Raw genomic sequence first — 27,197 nt, 5'->3', positions numbered from 1 at the left:
GCAAAAGATTACCATTAAAATTGTAATCTATCGGGTCTAGTCCAATTTCTGTTTTTTGAGAAAGCTTCACTAAATCATGGGAATTGTGAGAAAACTTTATTGCATTGTTTGAGCTTAACCCTATGTGGCTGGGAAGTTGGACATCTCTAACTGCTCCTTCGTGACCCTTAATTATGGACCTATGCTATTCAGAAATCTATTTAGAGCTGAAGATTGATGCAAATAGTTTTCTCACAATTATATATCTCAAGCAATCTATATGTCTTATTTGAAAACTGGGGGGGGGGGGCAGCTAGGTGCTGAGGTAGATAAAGCACTGGCCCTGGATTCAGGAGGACTTGAGTTCAAATCTGGCCTCAGACACTTGATACTTAACCAGCTGTGTGACCCTGGGCAAGTCACTTAACCCTCACTGCCCTAAAAACAACAAAAACCCCCACAAAAAAACCCCTAGCCCTTTACATGTTAATCAGTTATTGTTTCCATGTTTCTTTTTTCTTTCTTTTTTTTTTTTTGAGGGCAATGAGGGTTAAGTGACTTGCCCAGGGTCACACAGCTAATAAGTGTCAAGTGTCTGAGGCCGGATTTGAACTCAGGTCCTCCTGAATCCAGGGCCGGTGCTTTATCCACTGTGCCATCTAGCTGCCCTGTTTCCATGTTTCTTTGACTTAATACAGACTCATGGGGAGAATGGAACATTTTTTCTGATTTCAAGGAATTTCAACTGTTCACTCTCCCCCTCCCAACTTGGAAAGTCCCTAATCTTTCCTCCAATAAGAAACAGATTACCTAGTTTTATATCACAGTTAATTGTTTTCTTTTAAATAATTGGTATTATTTGACTGTTTTTAATGCATAAAAATCTGTCTCCCCCATATTTGAGGTCCAGTGCCAAAGCTAAGGAAGGCTAATGGTCTCAATTTGTTGGACGATTGGCATATATTGCTTAATAAATAAATTAACTTGAAAGCTCAAATCTTTGTTTCCTCATTTCACCTTTTACACACTACATCAAGAGTTAAGAGAATTTTACCTCTGAAAGTTCAACAGAATGCACTGTAATAGCTTCTTGTAGCTTTTCTATTGATTTCTGAGTTTCCATTATCTGTATGAAAAAAAAAAACAGGAAACAAAAATGTATATTAACAATTAAAAAGTTAAATGGTAGTCATTTCAGTAGACCCACAAAATGAGCATACTTTTAGAAGTGACATTTAACAAAACTATTCTTTTATACTTCTGGTAAAGGGCACCAATGAACTTAAGATCTAAAGATCTACTTCTATAGGAAAATAAAGGAGGATGGAAGAGGGACAACAAGCAAGGAATACCTAACAGAAGGCACAAATGCTGTACAGAATCTATACGCTAATACATAATCATGCTTACTGAAATGAACAATGCTATTAAAGAAAAAGGGAGGAAAAAATCTTTTGAAAAGGAAACTATAATAGAACTCAAATACCCCCAAAACTGATGTTTCTCCAGCCTCTGCAAGGCGATACTGAACAAAACTATTGGACAATTTTTATACAAGTGAAAATTTCATGAGAAACATAGCCACTACAGTTTGTCATTTTTACCTTTCTCTGAGGAAAGTATAGAAAAGGATAAAAATTATTATAAATATATAGCAACAATGATAAGCACATGCAGTACATGATTAAAATCTAAGGCAACAGGTCTCAAGCTTTCTGGTATCAGGACCCCTTTATTACTCTTTAAAATTTATATTCCTGGGGGCAGCTAGGTGGCGCAGTGGATACAGCACTGGCCTTGGATTCAGGAGTACCTGAGTTCAAATCCTACCTCAGACACTTGACACTAGTTGTGTGACCCTGGGCAAGTCACTTAACCCCCATGGCCCCCTCAAAAAAATTTATTAAAAAAAAATTTATATTCCTAAAAATTATTGAGGACCCCCTCCCAAATGACCTTTTTACATGGGTTATGCCTAAATTTACCATGTTAGAAACTGAAACATCTTTAGTATTATGAATAGTTTTGACCTCACAGACCACCCTGAAAAGGTCTCAGGGGTCCATGTGATTTCCCAGACTACCCCTTGAGAAAGAATGCTCTAAGGAAATGTCCAAAGGTAAACAGACTACCCTGTCTTCCACCAATTTCAAGCAAAAAGTCTCAACTCAACCAAGGCACAAAATAGTCCAAATCCAAATAAGACGAATGCTTTTACCATGTCCTGTTTCTTTGCATTCTGTTCCTTCTCAAATTCCAACAATGAATGTAGATTTTTTACTTTGTCATCCATTTTTTGGTTTGTTTCTTCAAGCCCTCTTATTTTATCCTAAAAATGATCAAGATCATTGAATTCAATTAAATAAATCATTAAGTACCTGCTACATACAATGGTTACTTTAAAAAACACTGATTTTACTTTTAGTTTTGTGCCATAATCCTAAAAATAGAGACAATTTTTACCTTAAGTCCAGCTGCTTCATCAGAAAGATTACTATTTTGTTTCTTTGTTTCCTTTACTGACTCCTTTGCTTTTTTGATCTACAAACAAAAAAAGATTCACAAGAAGTAAAAAGCAATCTGTAAAAACATCACAAGACAGATTGTTTCAAAAGTCTTATTATAGTTCAGTTTAACTTTAAACTTTAATTCACTAAGACTTTTGGGGCACCCTGTATATATAAGTGGGTGCTGTTCTATATAAGCTCAGAAGGCATTATATTTGCATTTCCTTCAGGTTTAGATAATTTACAGAAAATAATGAACTAAGATAGTATGATTAAATGGCTGAGTTTAAATTAGAAATGAAAGAAAATAAAACCAAACAGGACCGGGGCAGCTAGGTGGCGCAGTGGATAGAGCACCGGCCCTGGAGTCAGGAATACCTGAGTTCAAATCCGGCCTTAGACACTTAATACTTACTAGCTGTGTGACCCTGGGCAAGTCACTTAACCCCAATTGCCTCACTAAAAAAATTAAAAAATAAAATAAAAACCAAACAGGACCACCATACCTTCTGATCATATTCTGCTATCTTTTCTAAAATTTCTGTTTTTTCTTGTAAGAGAGTTTTAATCTTCTCAGCAAGTTGTTTTTCAGTCACTAAGGGAAGAAAAGGCCATACAAAACTTTAATAACCCCATTGTTAGTAAAAAATCCAAGTTAGGAGAAAACCCATGCCAAATGGCATTGTTATATCTGAGCCCTACAATTAGAAAACATATTGCCACTCTGTAGTCTTCTTCTGAGTTCTTTTTATTAGACTTTATAGGAAGATTGATTTAGAACAAAGAACCACCTTGTAGGGTCACCTAGTCCAACTCCCTTATTTTACAGATGAGGGAACTGAGGGCCAGAAAATTATGTAAGTACTCAAAGATCACAGAAGTAGTATCAGAGTTGAAATTTGAACCCAGGTGTGAGATCAGTCCTCTGATCTCAAAACCAGGATTCTTTCCATTGTACCATGTTTTATGTCAACAGCAGAAATAAGCAATTATCAATTTCATGATTATGTCTATTCTAAAAATAAAGAGCTTCTTTCCTGATGAGTCCATCAATAAAGTGGTTTATGTGGCAAAAGTACATTTGGATTTTACATTTCATACCAGGAACTCAAGTTCAAACTTTCTTTCAATTCAACCAATGATCGAAGGTCTTAAACTAAAAACTGAGAATAGTAGCTCAATTAATGAATCCGCTAACTGTCCCTTCCAACTCTGGACCCTGGTGTAGCACATACTATATGCAGTAATATTATGTTAGAGGAACAAGGGACTGGTAAAACGAATTCTCAACACAACTGAGGAAAAGCAGTTCTGACCAAATAATTTAAAGACCAAGAAACAATTAATTCAATGATTTTCCCCAAATTACATCCCAGAGCCAAATAATTCTTTTTTTTCAGATGCATTTCTCTCAAAACTCTCCAAAATATATCCATTTTCACTTCAACTATCAACTCTGGAAATCATAAGTCCTGTCTTTTCACTTGAATTCTTCAGTATTCCTATTTACTAAATATTTCCCACTTCAAACTTATCAAGCACCTAAAATCACACATTAAAAAAGCTGGCTCTTCTCTCGACTTAGCCTTTTCTACTAGCAAGGTACTCCATATATTCTCCCCACCACCACCTACAAAAGCTTGGGAATTATTATTCTTTATCTCTTTCTTGAGTCTCAAGTTCTAATCATTCACCAATTTCTATTGATTTTTCCTTCCTAATGCTACCAGTGTAGTGCAAAGCACCACACACCAACATTATTGCAATAGCCTCCTAATAGGCTTCAGTATTTTGAATTCCTCACCATTCCAAACCATTCTGTCCATTCTGCAGGGATTCTTAACTTGGGGTTCATGAATATCCCCAGTCCCCAGGGAGATATATGGAGAGATTTCAGAGGAGAGGCAATTCATTACATCTTCATTTTCACTAACTCTTTAGTTTCCTTTGTAATCCTATATGATTTATCTTTAAAACCATGGTTCTGAGAAGGGGTTCTTAGGCTTTACCAGACTGCTTTAGGGCTCCATGACATAAAAGTTTAAGAACCCCTGTGCTATTGTTGGTGGAGCTGTGAACTGATCCAACCATTCTGGAGAGCAATTTGGAATTATGCCCAAAGAGCTATAAAGCTGTGCATACCCTTTGACCCGGCAACACCACTCTTGGGTCTTTTTCCCAAAGAGATCATAAAAAAGGGAAAAGGATCCACATGTACAAAAATATTTATAGCTGCTCTTTTTGTGGTGGCAAGGAATTGGAAATTGAGGGGATGTCCATCAATTGGGGAATGGCTGAACAAGTTGAGTTATATGAATGTAATAGAATTCTATTGTGCTGTAAGAACCAATCAGCAGGAGGAGTTCAGAGAAACCTGGAAGGACTTGCATGAACTGATGATGAGTGAGATGAGCAGAACCAGAAGAACATTATACACAGTATCATCAACACTATGTGTGGACCAACTGTGATAGATTAGATTCTTCTCACCAATCCAATGGAACAAGAATGTTCCAAAGGACTCATGATGGAAAAGGCTCTCCAAATCCAGGGGAAAAAAAAAAAAGGAACTATGGGATATGGATGCTGATTGGACCATACTATTTCTTTTGTTTTTGATGCTGTTGGTTTTCTGATTTCAGGTTTTTCCATTGTGCTCTGATCCTTCTGCATTAGTCATGTTATATTATGTATATTTAACCTATATCAGATTGCCTGCTGTCTAGGGGAGGGAGAAAAATTTGAAATTTGAAATCTTATATAAACAAATCTTGAAAACTATTTCTACATGTAACTGGAAAATAATAAAATACTTTTATTTAAATTAAAAAAAAAAGAACCCTGTGCTAAAGTAATACTTCTATAACATTACTGTAATCATGTTACTCCCTCTTGTAACTCCCTGTCTCCCAAAGATCAAGGCCAAGTTCCTTTCCCTAATATATAAGGTTTTCCATAATCTGACCTCACTTTAGCTATTCCAACTCAGTTTTCTACTAGTCTAGAATATAAACCCTCTTTCTCCAGTCAGGTTAGTTTGCTAAATGCCCCCCCCCCTTCACCTCCCCAAATACTATTTCTACCTCTGCATTTTTGATCATGCTTGGAATGCCTTCCTCCATACTCTTGGCCTAAATATATCTTTACATATCTTCACGGCAGTTTAATTCCCATTCTTCCTATGAAACTTTTTTTAAACTAGGAAAGCAGCACATAGTAGTAGAAAAAGCCTAGAGCTTGGAATCAGGAGATTTGGGTTTCAGTTTCTGATTCAGCTACTAATTTTCCTGTAAATTTGGACAAGTCATTTAATTTCTCTAAACCTGTTTCCTGAACCATAAATCCCAATTTTGTTAATTGCTACATTACAGTCCTTGGACAGGTCTTTCCCCTTCCTGATGCCTCAAGTTTCATCATCTGTAAACTGAGGGTATGGGATTATATTATTTTCAAGGTACTTCCACCTCTAAATATTGTGACCTGTGCCAAAGTGTGAGACAAGATGTCAAGTCGATAGCCATTTATTAAGCACCGACTACTTACTAGGCACTATTCTAGGGTCTCATATAACTCCAAAGTTCTATGTAGACTACTTCTTCTAAATCTCTATAGGATTAGTGATCTAGACCAGTGGTGTCGAAATCAAATAGAAATGGGGGCTACTAAACTGTACATGAGAATCCCTACAGGCTACACATTGACTTAGAACCCCCCACCCATATATATATATATATACTTTTTCTATTAATACATCAACACATTAAAATTAGGTAAGTACTATTTTATTCTGTTGTGAACCACACTCAAGAGTGTGCATGTTTGACACTTCTGGTCTAGACCATGCATTTTAGCATTTAAGCTATATTTTGTCATATATTGTTCTTTAATACCAATATTCTACCAACACTGTCACATGGCTACAAATCATGGAATATTAGGTCTCTGAAAGATTAAAAATGAGTATTAAAGAGAGCAAGAAAGAGATGCATGGTGAGTTACTAGCAGACTATAACATAAAAAAGGAACTACAGGGGCAGCTATGTGGAGGAGTGGATAGAGCACTGGCCCTGGAGTCAGGAATACCTGAGTTCAAATCTGGCCTCAAACACTTAACAATTACTAGTTGTGTGACCCTGGGCAAGTCACTTAACCCCAATTGTCTCACTAAAAAAAAAAAAAAGGAACTACAAAGAAGTCAACAAACATTTATTAAGCATTATACTATGTGACAAGCACTGTGTTAAGTGCTGAAAAAACTGGAGTAAAGGAAGTCAAAGTACAACAGAAAAAGGTGATGATCACAAAGCCATGAAGAAAAGCCCATAAGTCCACTGATATTTTTACAACATCAAAAGAAAAGTAGGAAGGCCTCAACATATTGGATAGACAGCTTGTGGTGAATATATGGGATAAACACGAACAGTTGCTGAGAATGGACAGACATGGATAGGGTGTGATCTATATCTTTAGAAGGAAAGTTCACATCAATGAGATCATGAATATTGTTCTGTAACTTTTATTTGTTTGTTCTTTCTCACTTGTGAGACTCTAAATTCCTTCAGGAAAGGGAATATTTTCTTTTTATGCCTCCTCTGAATCCTTTACAGCATCTAATGTATAGTAGGTACTCAAATGCTTACTTAACTGAACTTAAAAGCTTGTGAATCAGTTACTGTGTGAACTTCCTTAAATTAAAAAAAAGTTTTAGGCTATGTCTGCATTCCTCCCACCCCAAAACTCAGTGTTACAAAGAATTAAAAAACAGTTATTTTAATTTAGCCATTTTTTCTAAAAAACAAAACATGCTACAACTTCTTTAGCTCAAACAATTTATTTGATTATATGAATCCATCTTCACAAGGGCTATGTATTCTAACATAGAACATATGGTACCTTCCCTTTTCATTCTCAATCTAGCTTTTAAAACTAGCCTTGTAAAATTTCCATTTGACTCTGGTTTCTCAGATAATAGCAATTTGTATGTGGCTTTTATGTGCTACCTAATGAACCTAGATTTTCAAACCTGATGCTTAAAATATATCATTGGAAAAGTTATGTTATAAATGTATTTAATGAAGTACCCCCATAGAATATCCTTTAAATATGAAGAAAGCTAAGAGAATTTAGGAATTTCATTTATATTATCTTCTTCAACAACAAATTTGGGGCAATAACAATAATTCTCAGAAAGGCGTCTAAAATGGCTTAAAAAAACAATTTAAAAGTATGTGTTTTTTTTGTTTGTTTGTTTGTTTTTTTAGTGAGGCAATTGGGGTTAAGTGACTTGCCCAGGGTCACACAGCTAGTAAGTGTTAAGTGTCTGAGGCCGGATTTGAACCCAGGTACTCCTGACTCCAGGGCCGGTGCTCTATCCACTGCGCCACCCAGCTGCCCCAAAAGTATGTTTTTAAAAATCATTTATTTGATGAGTGTTTACCCAAATAAATCCTATGTATAGATAACAAAAATGGGTATGGTTTATACTTCCCAAACTTCAGTAACCTTCTGGCACCTAGTAATTACTCAATAAACATTTTTAGACTGATTAAAGAGTCTTCTAATAATGTATCCTTGTTTCCCAAGGGACTTTTCCCACTTACTAATAAAATTACTTTACTCTATACCATAAAAACACAAATCAGCATTATACAGAAAGCCACTAGAGAAAGTTATATAGTCCCATTTAATACTGTTGGATTTAATCATATAGCTTTTACAAAGTCTCAATATAGTACAGATCAGCCTTGATTAGTACACATAAAGAATCCTACTGAGGGGCAGCTAGGTGGCTCAGTGGATAGAGCACCGGCCCTGGATTCAGGAGTACCTGAGTTCAAATCTGACTTCAGACACTTGACACTTACTAGCTGTGTGATCCTGGGCAAGTCACTTAACCCTCACTGCCCCGTAAAAAAAAAAAAAAAAGAATCCTATTGAGCAGTTGCATTATTTGAATTCACACTGGGCTGGGACCAATGACCATCTTTTGCATAATTATAACTGAAAATTATGTGTATTCAAAGACATACAAAGATGTCACAGGATGAATACACACTAATTAGGACCTAGCTGTAAGAGCACAGAATATAAGTAGAATCACTAAAATCTTAAGGGCTGGAAAAAACCTCAGGCTTCATTTAATTTAAGGTCTACCCAAATCACTAATCTTAATTATTTAACCACTAGCTGAAGATCTGAAGTGACAGGGAACTCATTAACTTATATGAGGTCTTATCTTATTTTGAGTTCATTCTAATTGTTATGGATTTTTAATGTTTATAGTAAGCTAAAATCTTTCTCCTGGTGACTTCTACCCCAAGTTCTAGCACTAAGGATATTTGGGGCAGTGTATAACAAAGTATAATCTTGTTGTCATGTGACAATCCTACAACAATTTGAAGGCTGCTATCAGATCACCAAGTCTCTTTTCTCTAGACAAAAGTGATCCTAGAGATTTTGAATCCCTTTACCATTCCAGTCATATACTAACCAGAAAATGCTCCTTTCAAAGATGTGACACCCACAACTACACCCAATGCTCCAGATATGATCAGACCACATAAGATAACAATGGAAACTTACATTGTTCTGTACATTGTGTTTTTATTAATTCAGGCTAAGATCATATTTGTTTTTTGGGCTGCCACAGCACACTGTAAATTCAATACTGAACTTAAAAATCCACAAAGATCCACTGAGATCTTTTCCCATACTAACTATCTTTTAGCCACATCTCCCCCAAAACTATGGTGTATTTTTTTTTAGCTGAAGTGCAGGAATTTGCATTTATTCCTATTAAAAATATAATCTTAGTTTCATCCACCAGATTAGATAAACACTCAATAAGCCAGCATTTGAAACTTGAGAATATAAACTACTTGGGAAAGAACTTTCTATATGACAAGAACTAGTAGGAAAATTGAAAAAAAAAAAGCACTTTGTCAAAAAATGAGCTTAGGCCAGCACTTTAAACTGTTATATAATAAAGTTCTAAATGTCCTATTTAACTTAAATGTAAAAGGTTACCCCATTTTAAAAAACTGAGGAAAAAAAGATGTAGGTATTTTTTATGACTAGGGCTGGGGGAGAATTCTTAAACATGTTACATGAAAAGATTTTGCATAAATAAAAATCTTTATATTGAAAATTCTGGTAAAGGTCTGAGATCCAAAATATGTAGTGAATTAACACAAATATATAAGCCCAAGAACCATTCCCCAATGGATAAGTTGTCAAAGGACACAATTCTCAGAAAAACTTAAACCTTATGAAAGAAGACTTCTCCAAATCATTCATATGAGAATAAAACAAAACAACACTGAAGTTTTACTTTATGCACCTGGCAAACTATCACAGCAGAAAAAGGAGAGCAAGGTGGAATCATACCCAAAAAGTCACTAAAATGTTTATACTCTTCCAATCTAGAGATCCCATCTAAATCAAGTAGATCAAAAACATAAAAAATGGTCACATATGTACCAAAGTATCCATTGTAACACAAAACTAGAAACAATCTAGGTACCTGAGAATGAGAAATTGTTTTAAACCAAATGTGGTACATGAATGTAAAATATTATTGTGCCATAAGATGAATATAAAGAATTCAGAAAAACATGGGAAGAGTTATATGAACAAAGTAAGCAAACCCAAGAAAGCAACATATAATTAACAACAATGTAAACAGAAAGAACAATAAAAATGAAACCGACCATTATGTAATTATAATGATCTGTCTGATGATGGGTCTGCCTGTCTCAAATCTCTCTCCACTCTAATGCCTCCTCCATTTAGCCACCAAAATGATTTTCCTAAAGCACATATCACACATACCCTCCCCACACCCCCATTCAATAAAGTATAGTGGTTCTCCATCACCTCCAGGATCAAATCCAAAAACCTATCTGGATTCAAAACCTAGACCCCCTTCTATCTTTCCAATCTTCTTACACTTTACTCCCTGCTATATTCTTTCTTAAATCTAATGGGACAAGGACTGTCTTTTGCCTCTTTTTTTTTTTTAAACCAACCCAGTGATTATCACAGTGCCTGGTACATAATAGGCACTTAATAAATGCTTTGTGACTGACTTATCAAGCTTGATGAGTCAGAGAAAAGTTGAAAAAATGCACTTCCCCTGCAGAAAGGGAAGACTAAGGGTATGGAATATTGTATATGCTTTCAAACAAAGTTGATGTGTCTACTACAACTATTTTTTTTTTGGTTTGTTTTTTGTTTTTGTTTTTTGCAGGGCAATGAGGGTTAAATGACTTGCCCAGGGTCACATAGCTAGTTAAGTGTCAAGTGTCTGAGGCTGGATTTGAACTAAGGTCCTCCTGAATCCAAGGCCAGTGCTTTATCCACTGTGCCACCTAGCTGCCCCCTACTACAACTACTTTTTTAAAAAATCTGTTATAAGAGATAGCTTATTGGCTAGGGAAGGTAGAGAGGGATGTCTCTAGAAATAAGCATGATGTAAAAACACAGAATCACTTAAAATAATGTATTACTTTATAGTTATTCACACAAAATAATTCATGAACTTAGTTAAAACAGGCCTAATGTCACCACCACTGGAAAAATAGTGTATCTGAACATACATTAAAAAGTGGTTTTGGATACACAAACTATTCACCATGCTATGCATGGTAAACAAGAATTTCTTTTAACATCATTCCCTCCTTGTCCTGACCAAATAATCTTCACATCCTTAATGCATAACCAGTATCAATAAGATCCTTTGGGGATTAGTATATTAATTTCCTAAGTCAAATTTAAAACACAACCATTTACAATGAAACCAATTTTTTTCTTTTAGAAATCCATGCAGGGCAGCTACTAGGTGGCGTAGGAGATAGAGCACCGGCCCTGGAGTCAGGAGTACCTGAGTTCAAATCCGGCCTCAGACACTTAACACTTACTAGCTGTGTGACCCTGGGCAAGTCACTTAAGCACAATTGCCTCACATTAAAACAAACAAACAAAAAAAGAAATCCATGCATCTGTTACAAATCATAGCATCTACATCAGATATGTAAACTTTGCCAAATGTTACACTTGATTGAATATGTAACAATGAAACTAAAAATCTTACCTTGATAAACTCTGCTCTTTACCTAGAAGAGACAGAGAAGAAAACAATGTCAAGGTTTTTTATAAATTTTATAGCACCTGATAAAAACACTGTAACACAAATAGATATAATTGTTATTTTGAGCTGATTGATATTACTAATGTATTATATCAAGTGAAACTACATAAATACACTTAAGAGGATTTCAAAATTAAAGGTCTCTAGGTTAATGTCCCTATTTCAGAAATAGGATAAAGGTCTGCTTATGTAACTATTAAATATGTACACATGATTTGTGGAAAGGCAAGTTTAAACTTGAGGTAACACAGAATTTCCTAACAATTAGAGATATTCAAGGCTGCCTAGAAAAAGAATAGGTCTAACAAAGCTGGATAACCACTTGTCATATTTTGTAGAAAGAATTCTTGTTTGGGTATGAGTCAGACTAGATGTCCTCTGAGGTCTCACTTCTGAGCTTCTACAACATAGCTTCCATATTCTGAAAAGTGGCAGTTTATCTTCATGGCAAATACAATTAATGCTTCACTTTATCTAAGGACCACTAATCTGAAACCCAACATAGCAAAGTACCATGAAGTAAAAGATAAATGAGAAAAAGAAAGGTCCCAAATCATGAATTTTACTTATAGGAAAGGCCTATACACTCTCAACTCAGGACATACTTTACACATAATTTTAACATTTGATTAATTCATTTTTCATCCCACTTCAAATTAGAATAAGCAGAATGAAAATGAGGAAAAATGAGATGACTGCTAGACACTGTCATCCTGTAAGATATAAAACTATGAAAAGCAGAATAATTCTAAAAATACTCTCCATTCTTGGGACATTTTTTATTAGAAGTAAATATCTTACAGAATAATGAAGGGGTTATATTCCAAATTTGTTTTCTCATTGAAATTCAATTCAACAAACATTCAAGTACTGACTAGATCTAAGAACTGTTCCTAAATCCATCCTATAAAACTCTATTTAACCCACAAGAGACCCTCATTTTTTAAAACTGGACCTGTAATTTCATTGTTATAAGGAACCCCTAATTACACAATTCCCTCTCACAACTGAAAACAACACCTGTTCTGTACCTTATAGACTTTAAGAGTTGCCTGCAATGTGTGTCAAAGGCAGGTCTTGAACCCAGGTCTTCTTGGTACCAAAGCAAAATGTCTATTTAAACCACAACATACTGTGTCTCCTAATCATATCAATAGTGCTACAGAAACTACCCACCATTTATGAAACTGTTTCAATGAGAAAAATGCTTTCATAGTTCCAATTTGGGATAGCAACACAAATCTTCCCCCTGCTTAGATTTTCATCCAAAGATCGGCACCCAAAATTGTTGAAATTTTTCAATTTTTCTGGCACTTAAAGGGATAACTTCTTTAACTTGAGAAATGCACTTATGTAGACTAGCTCATTCTTTGAGAATCCAAAGTGGTACAATATCAGGTGGCAGGGTGGCACAGTGGAAATCAAGCCTTAAAACTAGGAAAAGTTTGGATTCAAGTCCCCCATACATACACACCCTTGTCTGTGGGAGTAAGCACATGCCACTCCACTAGTGTTCCAGGCAAAATTGCTGATAATCTGCATTGGTCTAGGGCAGGGCTTCTTAAACTTTTTCCACTTGTGATCCCTTTTCTCCCAAGAAATTTTTATATAACCCCAGGTGTATAGGTATATAAAATAGGTATACATCTTTTATTGTTGCCAAATTTTTTTGCAACCCCCACATTCAGTTATGTGACCCCCCCCATATAGGGTTGTGACCCACAGTTTAAGAAGCTGCACTCTAGGGCAAGAATTCTTAATCTGGAGTTCGTAAAATTGGACTTTCTTTTTATTTCCTTTTAAAAAAAGTTTGATTAGTAGCATTTCAATAGCACTGATTTCTTTTGCAATTCTATATATTTTATTTGTGCTTTTAAAAACATTCTGAGAGGGGGCAGCTAGGTGGCACAGTGGATAGAGCACCAGCCCTGGAGTTAGGAGTACCTGAGTTCAAATCCGGCCTCAGACACTTAACACTTACTAGCTGTGTGACCCTGGGCAAGTCACTTAACCCCAATTGCCTCACAAAAAAAAAAAAAACACCATTCTGAGAAGGAGCCCACAGGTTTCACCTGGCACAGGGGGTCCATCACACAAAATGATTAAAGACTTCTGGTCCAGGGAGATGTCTCACTGGAGGCCATATGCCAATGAAATCACAGGTGCGTGGGAATTAGGACTATATTAATTTCTACAATGCTTCTCTATTCTAAATGGGAAAGACATCAGTTACAAACATTACAGGCATATTCAGAAGTATTTGTTATAATATGCTGCATGGATTTAAAAGTATTAATTTTCAAAACAGATATACCTATATGAACAGAAAGCTTTCTGAACTGCCTGAAAAAGTTCAACAAGCAAGAAAGAGTTCATGAAGAACAGATAAATCAGTCTCTGGGGTCATCCAGACTAACACTTTAGCTACGGTCCAGCAGAGCTGACCTCCTTGCTGTTCCTCACATACAGCCCTCCATCTCCCATCTTCATGCCTAGCTGACTGGGGTGTCCTCTTCACTTTCATTTTAATATTCATTAATTCGAGATTTAACTCAAGTGCCACCTTTCAACATGAAGCCTATTAGTACATATTACACCCCCCCCCTCAAAAAAACCATAGTTTATATTTATTCTATATATAATTACAAATTCATATGTCTCCCCCTGTAGACAGTTAAGTTCTTTAAGAGGTGGAACTGTTTCATTCCACTTGTCTCTTTATCCCCAGTTCTTAGCACAGTGCCTACAACACAGCAAGTGTTAATAAATGCTGGTGAAGTGATATGTCTCATTACTTAGAATGTCACAAAATTTTTATTTCAAGTTAAATTTTGAGTGTTTTCTATAATTGAGTTGATCACCTTATATGGCTGGAAACTATAGAAGTTATGTAAAAGGACAAGAACCTAAAATATGGGAACTTATCAGTACTAACTGAAAGATGTTATTTCATCCAGAATATACCACTAATTTTAATTACCACCAGTATTTATATCATATTTATATGGATATGAAGTATTTCATTTGAAATAGTCATTAAGAGTGGTATTTTTTGACATTTTCTCACTGGCATACAGTTATCTTTTCCACTAACATCATCCCCTAAAGGTTGTTACAACAAAATTAAAGATCACTTTAAAGGGATAGCTTGTGTTTCAATTAGTTTATGTTCACATAGCAACAAAATGGAGAAAGAATAGGTTAAAGGAGAAGCACACCTTGATGTTAGCAGAGTATTAATAAACTAAAATGCTAATGTTTTAAGCTAATTTCACCTAAAAATAAATAAAATATACTCACTGTAAGGAAAGTTCTCCAGAAGAAAAGAGAAAATGTTGCAATTCCCAAAAAGGCTGTAATAAATATAGGCTCCCAGGGTATTCCATGAAAATCAGGACCAGGTTGAATATCCTCAGGCAATGAAGAAATCAACTGAAATATAAATGTTGGAAAAGATGAACAACTTGAGAGAAATTTCTCATGACATATTTATAATGAATCACAGTTAATACTAAATTATATTTCTATCATTTTACCCCCCCTTCCTTAAAATCTCAATAGCCCCCAATGCCTACAAAATGAAGTTCAAATTCCTTGCCTGACACAGGATTCAAGGTCTTCACAATCTAAACAGAACCTACATTTATAACCTTGATCTCCTTTTGCCCTCCAAAAGGAGGCTTCTAACAGGCCAAAATGTTTTGCTGTCTCCTAAAAATACCTTTCAAACTTCCATTCCTTTTCAAACTCCCATTCAAATTTCAATTTCCCCTTGATCATGCTAGTTTGTTGCTTCTTTGAGCCACTATCCCTAAAACTAGGAATGCCCACCTACCTGTGTGCTGTTATTATTATCATTATTATAAGCACTAAGGTTGTTAGGGAGAATTCCTTCCTCTGCATTTCTAGAGTACTTGTTGTCTAGCCTACTTATATTAAATTGTTGGTGCCTTTTAATGTTATCCTTTTTTTTTTTTTTGTGAGGCTATTGGGGTTAAGTGACTTGCCCAGGGTCACACAGCTAGTAAGTGTTAAGTGTCTGAGGCCAGATTTGAACTCAGGTACTCCTGACTCCAGGGCTGGTGCTCTATCCACTGCGCCATCTAGCTGCCCCTATTGTTATCTTTATATCTTAAATAAACTGTTTCTTGAAAGCACAAATCCTACCTGTCAAATTTTTTCATATGCCCTTCAAAGCAAAGCAAGTATAATGCCACTTTTTTTAAATTGTTAATGATAACTTTTGTTCTTTAAAATCACCAGGATTTCTCCTAGTATCCCCCCTCAGAAAGAGGAAGACAGGAAATGTTCAATAAATGTATGTCAAGTGATCCAAACTCTTCATAGAAATCAAATACTCGGTAGTAAATGACTTCAAAAGTGAAAAAGTGAGTATATATCATACATATATCTATCTCATCAGCCCAAATAGAAAACATAAAAGGACCACAAAGTAAATCAATAATTTCATTAATCAGGATAGAATCTCCATGGTTCAAGTTGACACATTCTAGAAGTCCAAAATTCCATACTATAGTAATAATAAAAATGAAAAGGGGGGGCAGCTAGATGGTGCAGTGGATAAAGCACCGGCCCTGAATTCAGGAGGTCCTGAGTTCAAATCCGGCCTCAGACACTTGACACTAGCTGTGTGACCCTGGGCAAGTCACTTAACTTGTCATTGCCCCGCAAAAAAAAAGAAAAGAAAGAGATGGGAGCAGATCTCATTACCTCATTTTAGCTAAGTTAAACTGAAATAGAGTGAATAGGTGAAACAGAAGTTTTCAACCTTCTAAACTTTCACAGATTATTCCCTTTCTACACCTCTGGATCCACAGATTCTTTAAATGCACCAAGTTTCTAACACTGACTCCCATAGCAATGGTAGTCAATAAGGCATTTTTGTGGGGAATAGGAGAGTAGGAGGGATTATGGGGAATATCTTTTCCAAACTCAAATTTATCAAATGTAAGTTACTATGGTAGGTTCTTATGATACAAAGATAAAATACAAAGATATAATGAAAGATAAAATGAAAAAGGCCCTGACCTCCAAGAGTTATAGTCTAACAGGGGAGTAAGACAAACAAATATCCATAAAGCAGAATGAGATAAGTGCAGAGAACTAAACAAGATGATATGGGAAGAGTAAAGAAGTATAAATCACTTCTAGCTGATAGAATAGTTCAGGGAAAGAGGAGTTGACATCAGACAGAGGAGGACTTTGAAAGAAAAGGATTTCCACAGGCTAAGATGAAAGGAGAGTAAGTGCATTCTAAGCATAGAGATGATCTGCACAAATACATGGAAAGGGTAATTAATTAATATTCCAGTTAATAGTGGTTGGAATACAGGGTACAATACATGAAAGAGAATATTATCACAATGCAATTTTGTTTTACTTCCTGGTTAGGAACTCTTTCTCAATGCAGAGTGACACCTTTCCTGAAACCACATCTTTAAGAGTTAGCTGGGGGACTGGGAAGTTAATTAACTAGTACAACATGCAATAGCCTTCCTGACTCAGGCCAACACTATAACCATTACAAGACATTACCTCTCAACAATGCCATTAATAAAGCCAAATATGAATAGAAAGAAATGCAGAAAGGCCCATGTGAACAATACACACGAAGAAATCAGAATTGGAAAATCAATGTACACTGAATTTAACTATGTAAAAAACTGTTAATACACTATTAAAAGAATTCAAATAAGTGAATAAAAGTTCCCTTTTCTCACCTCAAATCAAAATCCTAGACCACATACCTTGGGCTAACTTTTAACATCCATTAATGCCAGTTTTGAAACAAGTGTTCAAAAGAACTCTTAAGAAAAATAAAAACTTTTACACAATATGAAAAAGCACAATAATTTACATCAATAATTTTAACAGTCAAATAGCCAAAGTATAACTTTTGGTTATCTCTCTCTTTATTAGCTACTAGGTAAAGTTAGAATTGAACATAAATTTTATCTCCCCATGAGATCTTTATAGTCTCAGGGGCATAGACACAAAAACAAAAATACTAAGAACCTCCCATTTAAAAAAAATAACCTTTGACAGGGTTTTCCAAACATAATTAAAATGGTGGTATTTCCTTTTGGGAGAGAACTGAAAAGGAAAAGGTAAAGAGAGAGGAAGGAAAAAATAGGAATTATATTAAACTCTAAGATAAGCCACTGAGAAATTGCAACCACCAGTTTCCATTTGAGTTTGATATCAATGATCTAGGCCAGAGCATTTTTTCCTAATAGACTCATTTTGTGATTTAGAGTTTTACTTATTCCCTTTACAGGGGAGAGGGAAGTGAGGAAAAAGCTTTTAATCCTCAAGTGCTAGGAACTTCTTTGTTAGTTTGAGGGAAGACATTGTATTTTATTAACATCTCTTCCCATACCTTTCATATTTCTTTCTTTTCTGTGCTCACTTCGGCAGCACACATACTAAAATTGGACCGATACAGAGAAGATTAGCATATTTCTTTCTTTTCTCTTCTCTTCCTTTTTTTTGGGGGTGAGGCAATTGGGGTTAAGTGACTTGCCCAGGGTCACACAGTTAGTGTCAAGCGTCTGAGGCTGGATTTGAACTCAGGTGCTCCTGAATCCAAGGCCAATGCTCAATCTACTGTGCCACCTAGCTGCCCCTACCTTTCATATTTCTTAAAATGTCACATAGCAAATGCAAGAAATAAAAGGAATAGAAAATCTCCCAACTCATTCTTAAAAGTCACTGACCTCAGGATAGTTAAAACATCTTCTTTTAAGATAACAAAATAGAAAGAGATCAGGGATTTAAAAGTAGCACTCTAGCTCTAGGAATATTTACCTCTACTTTCATGCCAGAAAAAGCCAGAGAGTAAAACATACTTTTTTATTCAGCATGAATTAACTTTTGTGGATGTAGATGAGCCTCAAAGGAACAGAAACAGGACAGTATCAAAACCAAGACCACACTGAAAATAACACTACCTTCAAAATACAAACCAAAAAGTCTCCAAGACTCCTTTGGTTTAATCTGTACTCAAGGTTCCTTTTCGGAACTGGTAGAGATACATGCAGCTTCTCTGCATTACTGATCCCTTGGGCACTGGTTGCAGATAGGTCTCCCGATTTTAACTAAATTCTCTTTACTTCAAAACTCTATTCCTGAACTCCATCCATTGTCCTTGAAAACACAAGATAGGATACAAACACAGGCATACCTTGTGAAACACACACACACACACACACACACACACACACACACACCCTCTGACAGCAGCATGCTCTTTCCTCAAGACACACTCACCCTACACAAACTTGTGACGGCAGCATGCTCCTTCAAGATACACACAACAGCCATCACACACCGCCCCCCAGTACGCTCCTTCCTCAAGCCTGCACAGGAAAGCACCGGTCCCTTCATCCAGGGAAGGCCAAGGCCACTTCCCCAAAGGCCGGCCTCTCCGGCAATGAGTCGGTTACCGTTCCCCAGAGAGCGGGCCCCTCCTCCCGGATCTCCCGGTTACCTGCCCCTGCCCGTCTGCTCCTCCTGGCACCCCACCCCCACCGCAAGGCCTCTAGGCGGCCCCCCTCCCCGACGGGGTTCCAGTGGTCACCTCCAGCAGCTTGGCCAGGAGGGCGGCGCAAAACACGGACGGGGAGCCCAGCAGCTCCGGGGTCCCGGTGGCCACGGCCGACGGCCCGGTCGGGGTGGGGACCGTCTCCATCGCCCCGGCGGCGAAGCTGGAGCACAGTAAGACCCCCTCAGCCCTAAGCCGCAACTACTCTCCAGGGTCGGGATTTCCGCCGCTTCCTCCTTTCCGACACCCCGGTGGGGTTACGGAGAATAAACTTCGCGTCCTCTGCACTACTCTTCTCTCTCCTAGGCAATAACACGTCAACTGGATCGGACCGGACTTGACCCCAAGCCCGTCTTGGCCCCGCCCCTCCCCACTATGGCGTCAGCACTTAACAACACCGCCCCAACGTCCTAGGCAAAGAGCGCGACACCCAGAGGAAACCGGATCGAAGGGGGAGGGGTCGGTCAGGTCCGGGCAGAAGAAACCAACTGGAGGACTAGGAGGGGGAGGAGAAGGAAAAAACTACGATACAGGACGGGACCATTGTGAGAGGGGGAAGCTTTAGAACTCTAAACTCCCTGAGGTAAAAAGAAGCGGAAAAAAACCCCAGAACGAGTCTGAGAGAGGGGCTGAGGAGCCAATCAGACAGCTGGAACTCAGGGGGCGGGGCAGAAGAGTAGGGACTGGCTTCGGAGCCTCCGGGACTTTTTGGCGCTTCCTCCTCACCCCAAAATCAGAAAATGGTAGGATACTGTCAATGGAAATGACATCAAAGAAGACAAATTACCATCTACTTTGTCATTATACCGTTCCTAAGGACCATGGGATCTTTCCCTCGGGCTTGCAGCTGAAACCTTCCATAAGGGTCGGCCCCATTAGAAAGTGGCGGGCAGGGCTATCACTTTTCGCTTCTTATCCCCAGAGCTTTGGCACACAGCAAGCGCTTAATAAGGGCCTTATTCATCCTCCCTGTTATTATCGCTTCCCTCCTGCTCCCTCTCTAGACGCATATACCCTACCCCTCCAGAAGGAGGGCAGGACCTGTTTGAGTTGCTTTTGTACAAATCCAGACAAAACCTGCCCCTCCCACACCTTTCCAGTGTGCAGAGACGTTAACCTCCCCCCACTACCCACTGCACCCCGGGCACGAGTCTATCCAGTGACACCGGCCTCGGGCTGGGTTTTCGGGCAGTTCTCAGGCCACTCGTGATCTCCGCTCACAATATTCTTTGGCTTCCGCCAAGTCCCGGCTAAAACTCCCCGTTCTACAGGAGGGCTTTCCCAGTCCCCCTTAATGCCTTCCCTTTTTTACTATCGTTAACTTATCTTGTCCATACATCTTGTTGGCATTTCTAATGTTTCCAATGGCTTTTCCCAGTCTTTTTACCTATCCAAGTTCAACCCCTTCAGAAACTGTTAAAACTAAAAATGGGAAATTGCTAAAACATAGAACAGCCCTTAAAAATAGAAAAACAATAAAACTGATCAACAAGTAACATAATTAATAGGAGAAAAAAATAAAAAATACTAACATAGATCTTGTTTATAGACGTTTTCAGGCTGTCTCCTTAAACTGTGAGCTCCTTGCCTTTTCTTTGTCTCCTCGGTGCTTAAGCATGGAGCCTGACACATAGTAGGCACTTAACAAATGCTTAGTGACTGTAAATTCCTACAAATGTACAGCATACTATGAATGAAACATTTATTAAGCGTTTATTAGGTGCAGAGACCATGCTAAGAGCAGGAGGTTTTAACCTAGGGATTTTGACAACTGCATTTGAATATAATAGTCTTCTCTGTAATCTTACATATTTTATACATTTTAAAACATTGTGAGGAATCACTAAGGTTTCACCAGAGGGGTCTATGACAGAAAGAGTGTTAAGAATCCTTCCCTGCCTTAGAATCTTCAGAGAGTTACCTGGAACACTAAGAGGTGGTCACCCAGTTTGCATTAGAGGCCAGACTAGAACCTAGGTCTGAGGATAGCTCTCTCCATTATGCCACCCTGCCTCTTGTCTTTTTCTTTTCTTTTTGGCAAGGCAATGAGGTTTAAGTGACTTGCCCAAGGTCACACAGCTACTAAGTGTCAAGTGTCTGAGGCGGGATTTGAACTCAGGTCCTCCTAAATCCAAGGCCTGTGTTTTTGCCTCTTGTCTTGATCATAGTATGAACTTGGTAAATGTTGGATTAATTTGTCATTAATCTCTCAGGACATTAGTTTCCTAATTTGTGAAAGGACAGTTGGACTAAAAGGGTCTCTAAGTACCTTTCAACTCTAAATCTATTGTTTGGGCTGGGGGTCAGGGAGGAGAAGAGAAAGGAAGGGTGGGGGGAGAGACAGAGACAGAGAGGCACTACTCAAACATTTTTCTAGGATGAGAGGGTTAAAGAGTTTCCACTGAAAGAAACCAACAACTCCTTTAGAATAATGTTGTAATTTCTGTAGGCCTCTTTTAACCATCCATCCCCAAACAAATCTTTGTCATATCCTTCCTTGACTTCCTTTGGCACTGTCCCCAACTCAAATATTTCTGTTTTTGTTTTTGTTTTTAGTGAGGCAATTGGGGTTAAGTGACTTGCCCAGGGTCACACAGCTAGTAAGTGTTAAGTGTCTGAGGCCGGATTTGAACTCAGGTCCTCCTGAATCCAGGGCCGGTGCTCTATCCACTGCACCACCTAGCTGCCCCCAACTCAAATATTTCTAATGTCTTTCCCCAGTCTTTTTACCTATCCTAGTTCAACCCTTTCAGAAACTGTTAAAACTAAAAAAGATATCACTAAAATCTAAAAAAAAACCAACAAAACTGATCAATAATTACACAATTAATCTAAGAGGAGAGAGAAAAATCAAAATACCAATATTAGAAATAATAAAAGAGGCAAAAAACATAAATCTATAAGCTTTGACTTGAATCACACACCTCTTCTACTTAAGTTACTTCCATTAACTTGGGAAATGAACAGCTAGCTAAGGACTTGATATGTAAGACTGGGATTTGGATTTCTGGTCTATATTAAAAATATAGGCTTAGCCAATTCCTGTCAGAACATAGAGGGGAACCTTTAAAAAAAGGCTTAATAAGAATGTATTTGCCTAGTGTCTGCAAATATGTTCAAAAGGTTTTTTCCCCTTTTTTCTTTTTTAATAGTAGAGAAAGAATACAGCCTAGAGGCCAGCAAACTAGACACAATAAAGTACTTACAATAAGGAATGAGGAGCAGCTAGGTGGCAAAGTGGATAGAGCAATGACTCTGGATTTAGGAGGACCTGAGTTCAAATCCAGCCTCAGACACTTTTAACACTTACTAGCTGTGTGACCCTGGGCAAGTCACTTAACCCCAATTGCCTCACCAAAAAAAAAAAAATCAATAAAATAAGGAATGAATAGCAGTTGAGATTCCCAGAAATCATAGGAGACAAGCTCTAAGGAAGAAACCAATAATGAAATCCAAGAGTAAAATTCCAACAACTAAAATTCTGGGGGAAGTCAGCCTGAGATGAATAGGAAATTGAAAATGTCAAGAAAAACAATTCGGAAGTTGGGGGAAACAAAAGTTGTCTACACATTCTGATATAGATATACAGAGAACTCTGCAACAAGCACAGCTCTATTAAAAGATAAATACAGATGGTGGAATGAGGGCTGCTAACGGAAACTGAGTATAAGATCTCATTATGGTACTGTAATAATAGTGTCAGGAGTACTAAAGCTTGGAATATTACTGGGCTGGCAAGAGAAGGCAAGGCCCACAATAGAGTCTTTGGCCATATTGGGGGGAAAGGAAGAGGTAGTAACGCTGGAGTGCCTTTGGAGGATTCGTGACAACTGACAACAGAGAAAAGACAAGTTACTTAATTCTTAATTTTAGTTCCATTTTCTCTGCCAAGGAGAATGGCCTTTGCACTGAAAATGATAAGATATATATGGCTAACAAAGAGTTGGTATCCAAGGTGAATAGAGACTATAGTAAGAAAGTGACCAGCTATCCCTGACAAGTTCAAGTCACTCCACCCAGATGAACTGTATCACTGGCTACTGAAAAGACTGGTGGATGTTATAACAGAACTTCTGTCAATGATATATGAAGGTTTTAGAAAATGGAAGGGGGGATTGGAGGTCAATGATGGGTCCGCTTTGTTGTTGTTGTTTTGTGTTTAAAAGGAAAAAAATGGGCTCTACAAAGTCTAGATAAGTGAGTTTCGACTTGGATTTCCAGGAATGTTCTAGCATAGAATGGTTAGTGAGGATCTAAAAAAGGAGCAAAAGTAGGTCATGCCTGGCTAACCTGATTTCTCTCTTTTTTTAAACAGTATCTCCACAAAATCTGTAGATCAGAGAAACGCCATATAGATGATATAGTTTACTTAAATTTTAGCAATGCATGACAGTCCTGTGGGTAGGAAAGAGAAATGTAAAGGAGACAATAATCCTATTAGATAAATTTGGGACTGGTTCTATGATCAGACTCAAAAAGTAGTCATTAAAACTTAGTTCAATATCAACTTGGAAGGTCTCCAATAGAGTCCCCCAGGTGTTCCTGGACTTAAGCTATTTAAGATTTTTATTAATGATTTCAATAAAGGGATGATGGAATCCTTATCAAACTTATAGATGACCTAAAGTAAGGAAGGAACACTAATGCACTAGATAGGCTCTTTTCTCAACATCCAGACTGCTGTCTTCCCCAGACAGTAAATCAGTCAATCAAGCATTTATTAAATGCCTACTATGTGCCAGGAACTGCGATGGGCAAGAGGTATACAAATTGTCATATAATGTTATATCCCTCAAAACCACTATCACAATATGTATGTAGAGCTATACATACTAATTGAGTGATTCCTTAAGTAACTGAGCTATTAGCACTTTATTTTTTAAAGGGGTAAAGTATCTAACTTCATCAATCTATATGTTAAATTTAGATACCTTAGGATTAACAAATGAGAGCTTTTAGTTTTCCATGACATGCTGGTATTGCAGAAATAACACTGTACTAACAGATATGGGGATCAGAAAAAGTTTTCTTTAAAAAGGAGCACTTGAGCTGAGTCTTGAAGGAAACGAGGGATTCTAAAATGCTTAGGTGAGGGCGGGATGTACATCCCATGCCTAGGGGACGTATAGGAGATGGAGTATCACAAATGAGGAATGGGAAGAAGATGATTTATCTGGACTACAGTGTACATGAAGGGAAGTAATATGTAATAAGGCTGGAAAGGGAGGTTGGAGCCAAGTTGTAAAGGGCTGTAGATGCCAATGCAAGGAGATTATATTTGGTCCTAGAGATGAGAGAGAACCACTGGAGTGTATTATGTAGGGGAATAAAATCATCAGACCTGAGCTTTAGGAAAATCACTTTGGCAGCTATATGAAGATGTGATCATGGTCTGAACTTAGGGCATATTAATAGGTTGTGATGAGTAAAACTAAATGTGTGTGGTTACCCTACTGACTGTCCCCTTATAGGGAAAGCTAACTAGGACAACAGTTTAACAGTTTAGGTATTAAACATTTATTAAAATATATTAGAGATTAACAAAGACAGAACAAGAATAGAAAAATTCTAACTACCTCAACCACTCCTAGTTCCGCTGCCAACTCCACGAGGTTCCAACCACCAACTCCCAAAACCAACTGACCAAAACCAACTACGTTACACACTGCTTCAAGTTGATTGGTTGAGGGTAGTCACATGCTCACACAGAACTGAGGCCTATTCTCACACACACTGTCTCATGCTCACACAGCAGGGGGCCCCTGTAATATTTATAATATTCTCACGCTACCCCCTGTGCTTAAGAAACAGTTTCCTTAAATGAAGCAATAACATTACATATACTTATAACTAACAATGTAAAGGGAATAAAAAAAAAGAAATTGAGCAATCCATTGACAAAAACAAAAGGGGTCACTCCCCTTTAGTAGGTGGACATTACAAATAGTATATACAATAATAAATAAATATACTTAATAATTATAAGATTTATTCATTTGGGATTAAATAAATATTAATGTGTATCATCATAATCACAAAACATGACAAGCAGCTTGACATAATGGATAGAAGGCTAGGCTCTGAGTCATGAAGACCTAAGGTGAAGTTCCATTTCAGCCATGTTCTGGCTGTGTGACCCTGAACATGTGACTTAAATCTCACCCAGAAAGCTCTCTAAAACAGGGTTTCTTAATCTACTTTGTGTCATGAAACCCTATGGGGCCCTTCTCAAAATAATGCCTTTAATTATAAAAATAGTTGGGAATTACAAAGGAAACCAAAGATTATTGAAAATAAAGGTGTATTTTTCCAATCCAATTTCATGGACCCCTGAAAATCTCTCCATGGATCCCTTCAGGGTCTTTGGACCTCAGGTTAAGAACCTCTATTCGAAAATTATAATTTGAAGAGCTGCCATTCTTTAATGGTAGAGGGGATTTCATTACTAGGAATTCCCAACACCAACGAAGACAAAGGTCCAGACCCTCTCCCCAATCCCCCACCACCACCTGTGCTCCCCAGTTTAACTGTCATGCCCCAAGTCACTGAAAATGTAATGATGAAGGAAGCAAGCAATGGAAAGAACACTGGCTCTAGAATCAAACTGGGACCAGATTCAAATTCTGCCTCTGGTTTTTATTGCCTTTCAGACCTCGGGCAAGCACCTAGTCTCCCTGTACTACTTCATCTATGAAATATAAGGTTGGACTAGATAGCCTTTGAGCTTCCTTCCAGGGGACTATGTTATAAAAATTATATTATAAAGCAGCAACCATCAAAACTATTTGGTACTGTCTAAGAAATAAAGTGATGAATCAGTGAAACAGGTTAGGCACACAAAACAGAAGTAAATGAACATACCAATCTACTGTTTGATAAACCCAAAGACTCCACCTTCTGGGATAAGAACTCACTATTTTACAAACACTGCTGGGAAAACTGGAAAATGATATGGCAGAAACTAGGCATAGACCAACATCTTATACTGTATACCAAAGTAAAGTAAAAACAGATACATGATTTAGACATGCTAATTAGAAGAGGAAGGAATAGTTTAACTGTCAGCTATGGAGAGGGGAAGAATTTAAAACCAAAGATGAGAAAGAGAACATTATGAAATACAAAATGGATCTTTTTGATTACATTAAATTTAAAAGGTTTTGCACAAAAAAACCCCAATGCAACCAAGATTAGAAGGAAAGCAGAAAGCTGGGAAACAATTTTTACAACCAGTGTTTCTGATAAAGGCCTCATTTCAAAAATATATAGAGAACTGAATCAAATATACAAGAATACAAGTCAGTCCCCATTTGAGAAATTATCAAAGGATATGAACAGGCAGTTTTCAGATGAAGAAATTAAAGCTATCTATAGCCACATGAAAAAATGTTCTCAATCACTATTGATTAGAAAAATGCAAATTAAAACTACTCTGAGGTACCACACCTTACACCTATCAGATTGGCTAATATGACCAAAAAGGAAAATGATAAATGTTGGAGAAGATGTGGGAAAATTGGAACACTAGTGCATCTTTGGTGGAGTTGTGAACTGATTCAACCATTTTGGAGGGCATTTTGGAACTATGCCCAAAGGGCTAAAACTGTGCATACCTTTTGACCCAGCAATACCACTATTATGTCCCAAAGAGATCATAAAAAAAGGGAAAAGGACCCACACATCTAAAAATATTTATAGCTGCTCTTTTTGTAGTGGCAAAGAATTGGAAATTATGGGGATGCCCATTAATTGAGGAATGGTTCAACAAGCTGTGGTTTATGAATGTAATGAAATACTATTGTCCTGTAAGAAATGATGAGCAGGAAGATTTCAGAAAAACCTGGAAAGATTTACATAAACTGATTCTAAGTGAAGTGAGTAGAACCATGAGAACATTATGCACAGTAACAGCAACACTATGATAATCAACTGGATAGATTTAACTCTTCTCAGCAATACAACGATCTGAGACAATTTGAAAGGCTCATGATGGAAAGTG

At 37.4% G+C, this 27,197-nt stretch overlaps 1 protein-coding gene across 4 annotated transcripts in view; it reads right to left on the bottom strand.

The window, feature by feature from the left end:
* MIA3 (MIA SH3 domain ER export factor 3) overlaps nt 1-27,197 on the bottom strand; it is an 80,718-nt gene that overhangs the window by 21,137 nt on the left and 32,384 nt on the right. For 2 of the 4 annotated variants that reach the window (XM_044001161.1, XM_044001162.1), the window contains exons 1-7: nt 19,235-19,556; nt 14,935-15,066; nt 11,578-11,599; nt 2,993-3,081; nt 2,443-2,520; nt 2,198-2,308; nt 1,034-1,105 (exon numbers count right to left, since the gene is read on the bottom strand). In XM_044001161.1, the coding sequence (XP_043857096.1) occupies nt 1,034-1,105; nt 2,198-2,308; nt 2,443-2,520; nt 2,993-3,081; nt 11,578-11,599; nt 14,935-15,066; nt 19,235-19,345 (615 nt within the window). In that variant the 5' untranslated portion in view covers nt 19,346-19,556. Of the gene's footprint in view, nt 1-1,033; nt 1,106-2,197; nt 2,309-2,442; nt 2,521-2,992; nt 3,082-11,577; nt 11,600-14,934; nt 15,067-19,234; nt 19,557-27,197 lie in introns of those variants that run through there. The other 2 variants (XM_044001159.1, XM_044001160.1) reach the window with 1 other exon arrangement.

Source organism: Dromiciops gliroides, chromosome 4 (genome assembly GCF_019393635.1).
Source record: "Dromiciops gliroides isolate mDroGli1 chromosome 4, mDroGli1.pri, whole genome shotgun sequence".
Classification (NCBI taxonomy): Eukaryota; Metazoa; Chordata; class Mammalia; order Microbiotheria; family Microbiotheriidae; genus Dromiciops; species Dromiciops gliroides.
Note: the sequence above shows the minus strand (reverse complement) of the source record. Positions and strands in the feature narration are given on the sequence as shown.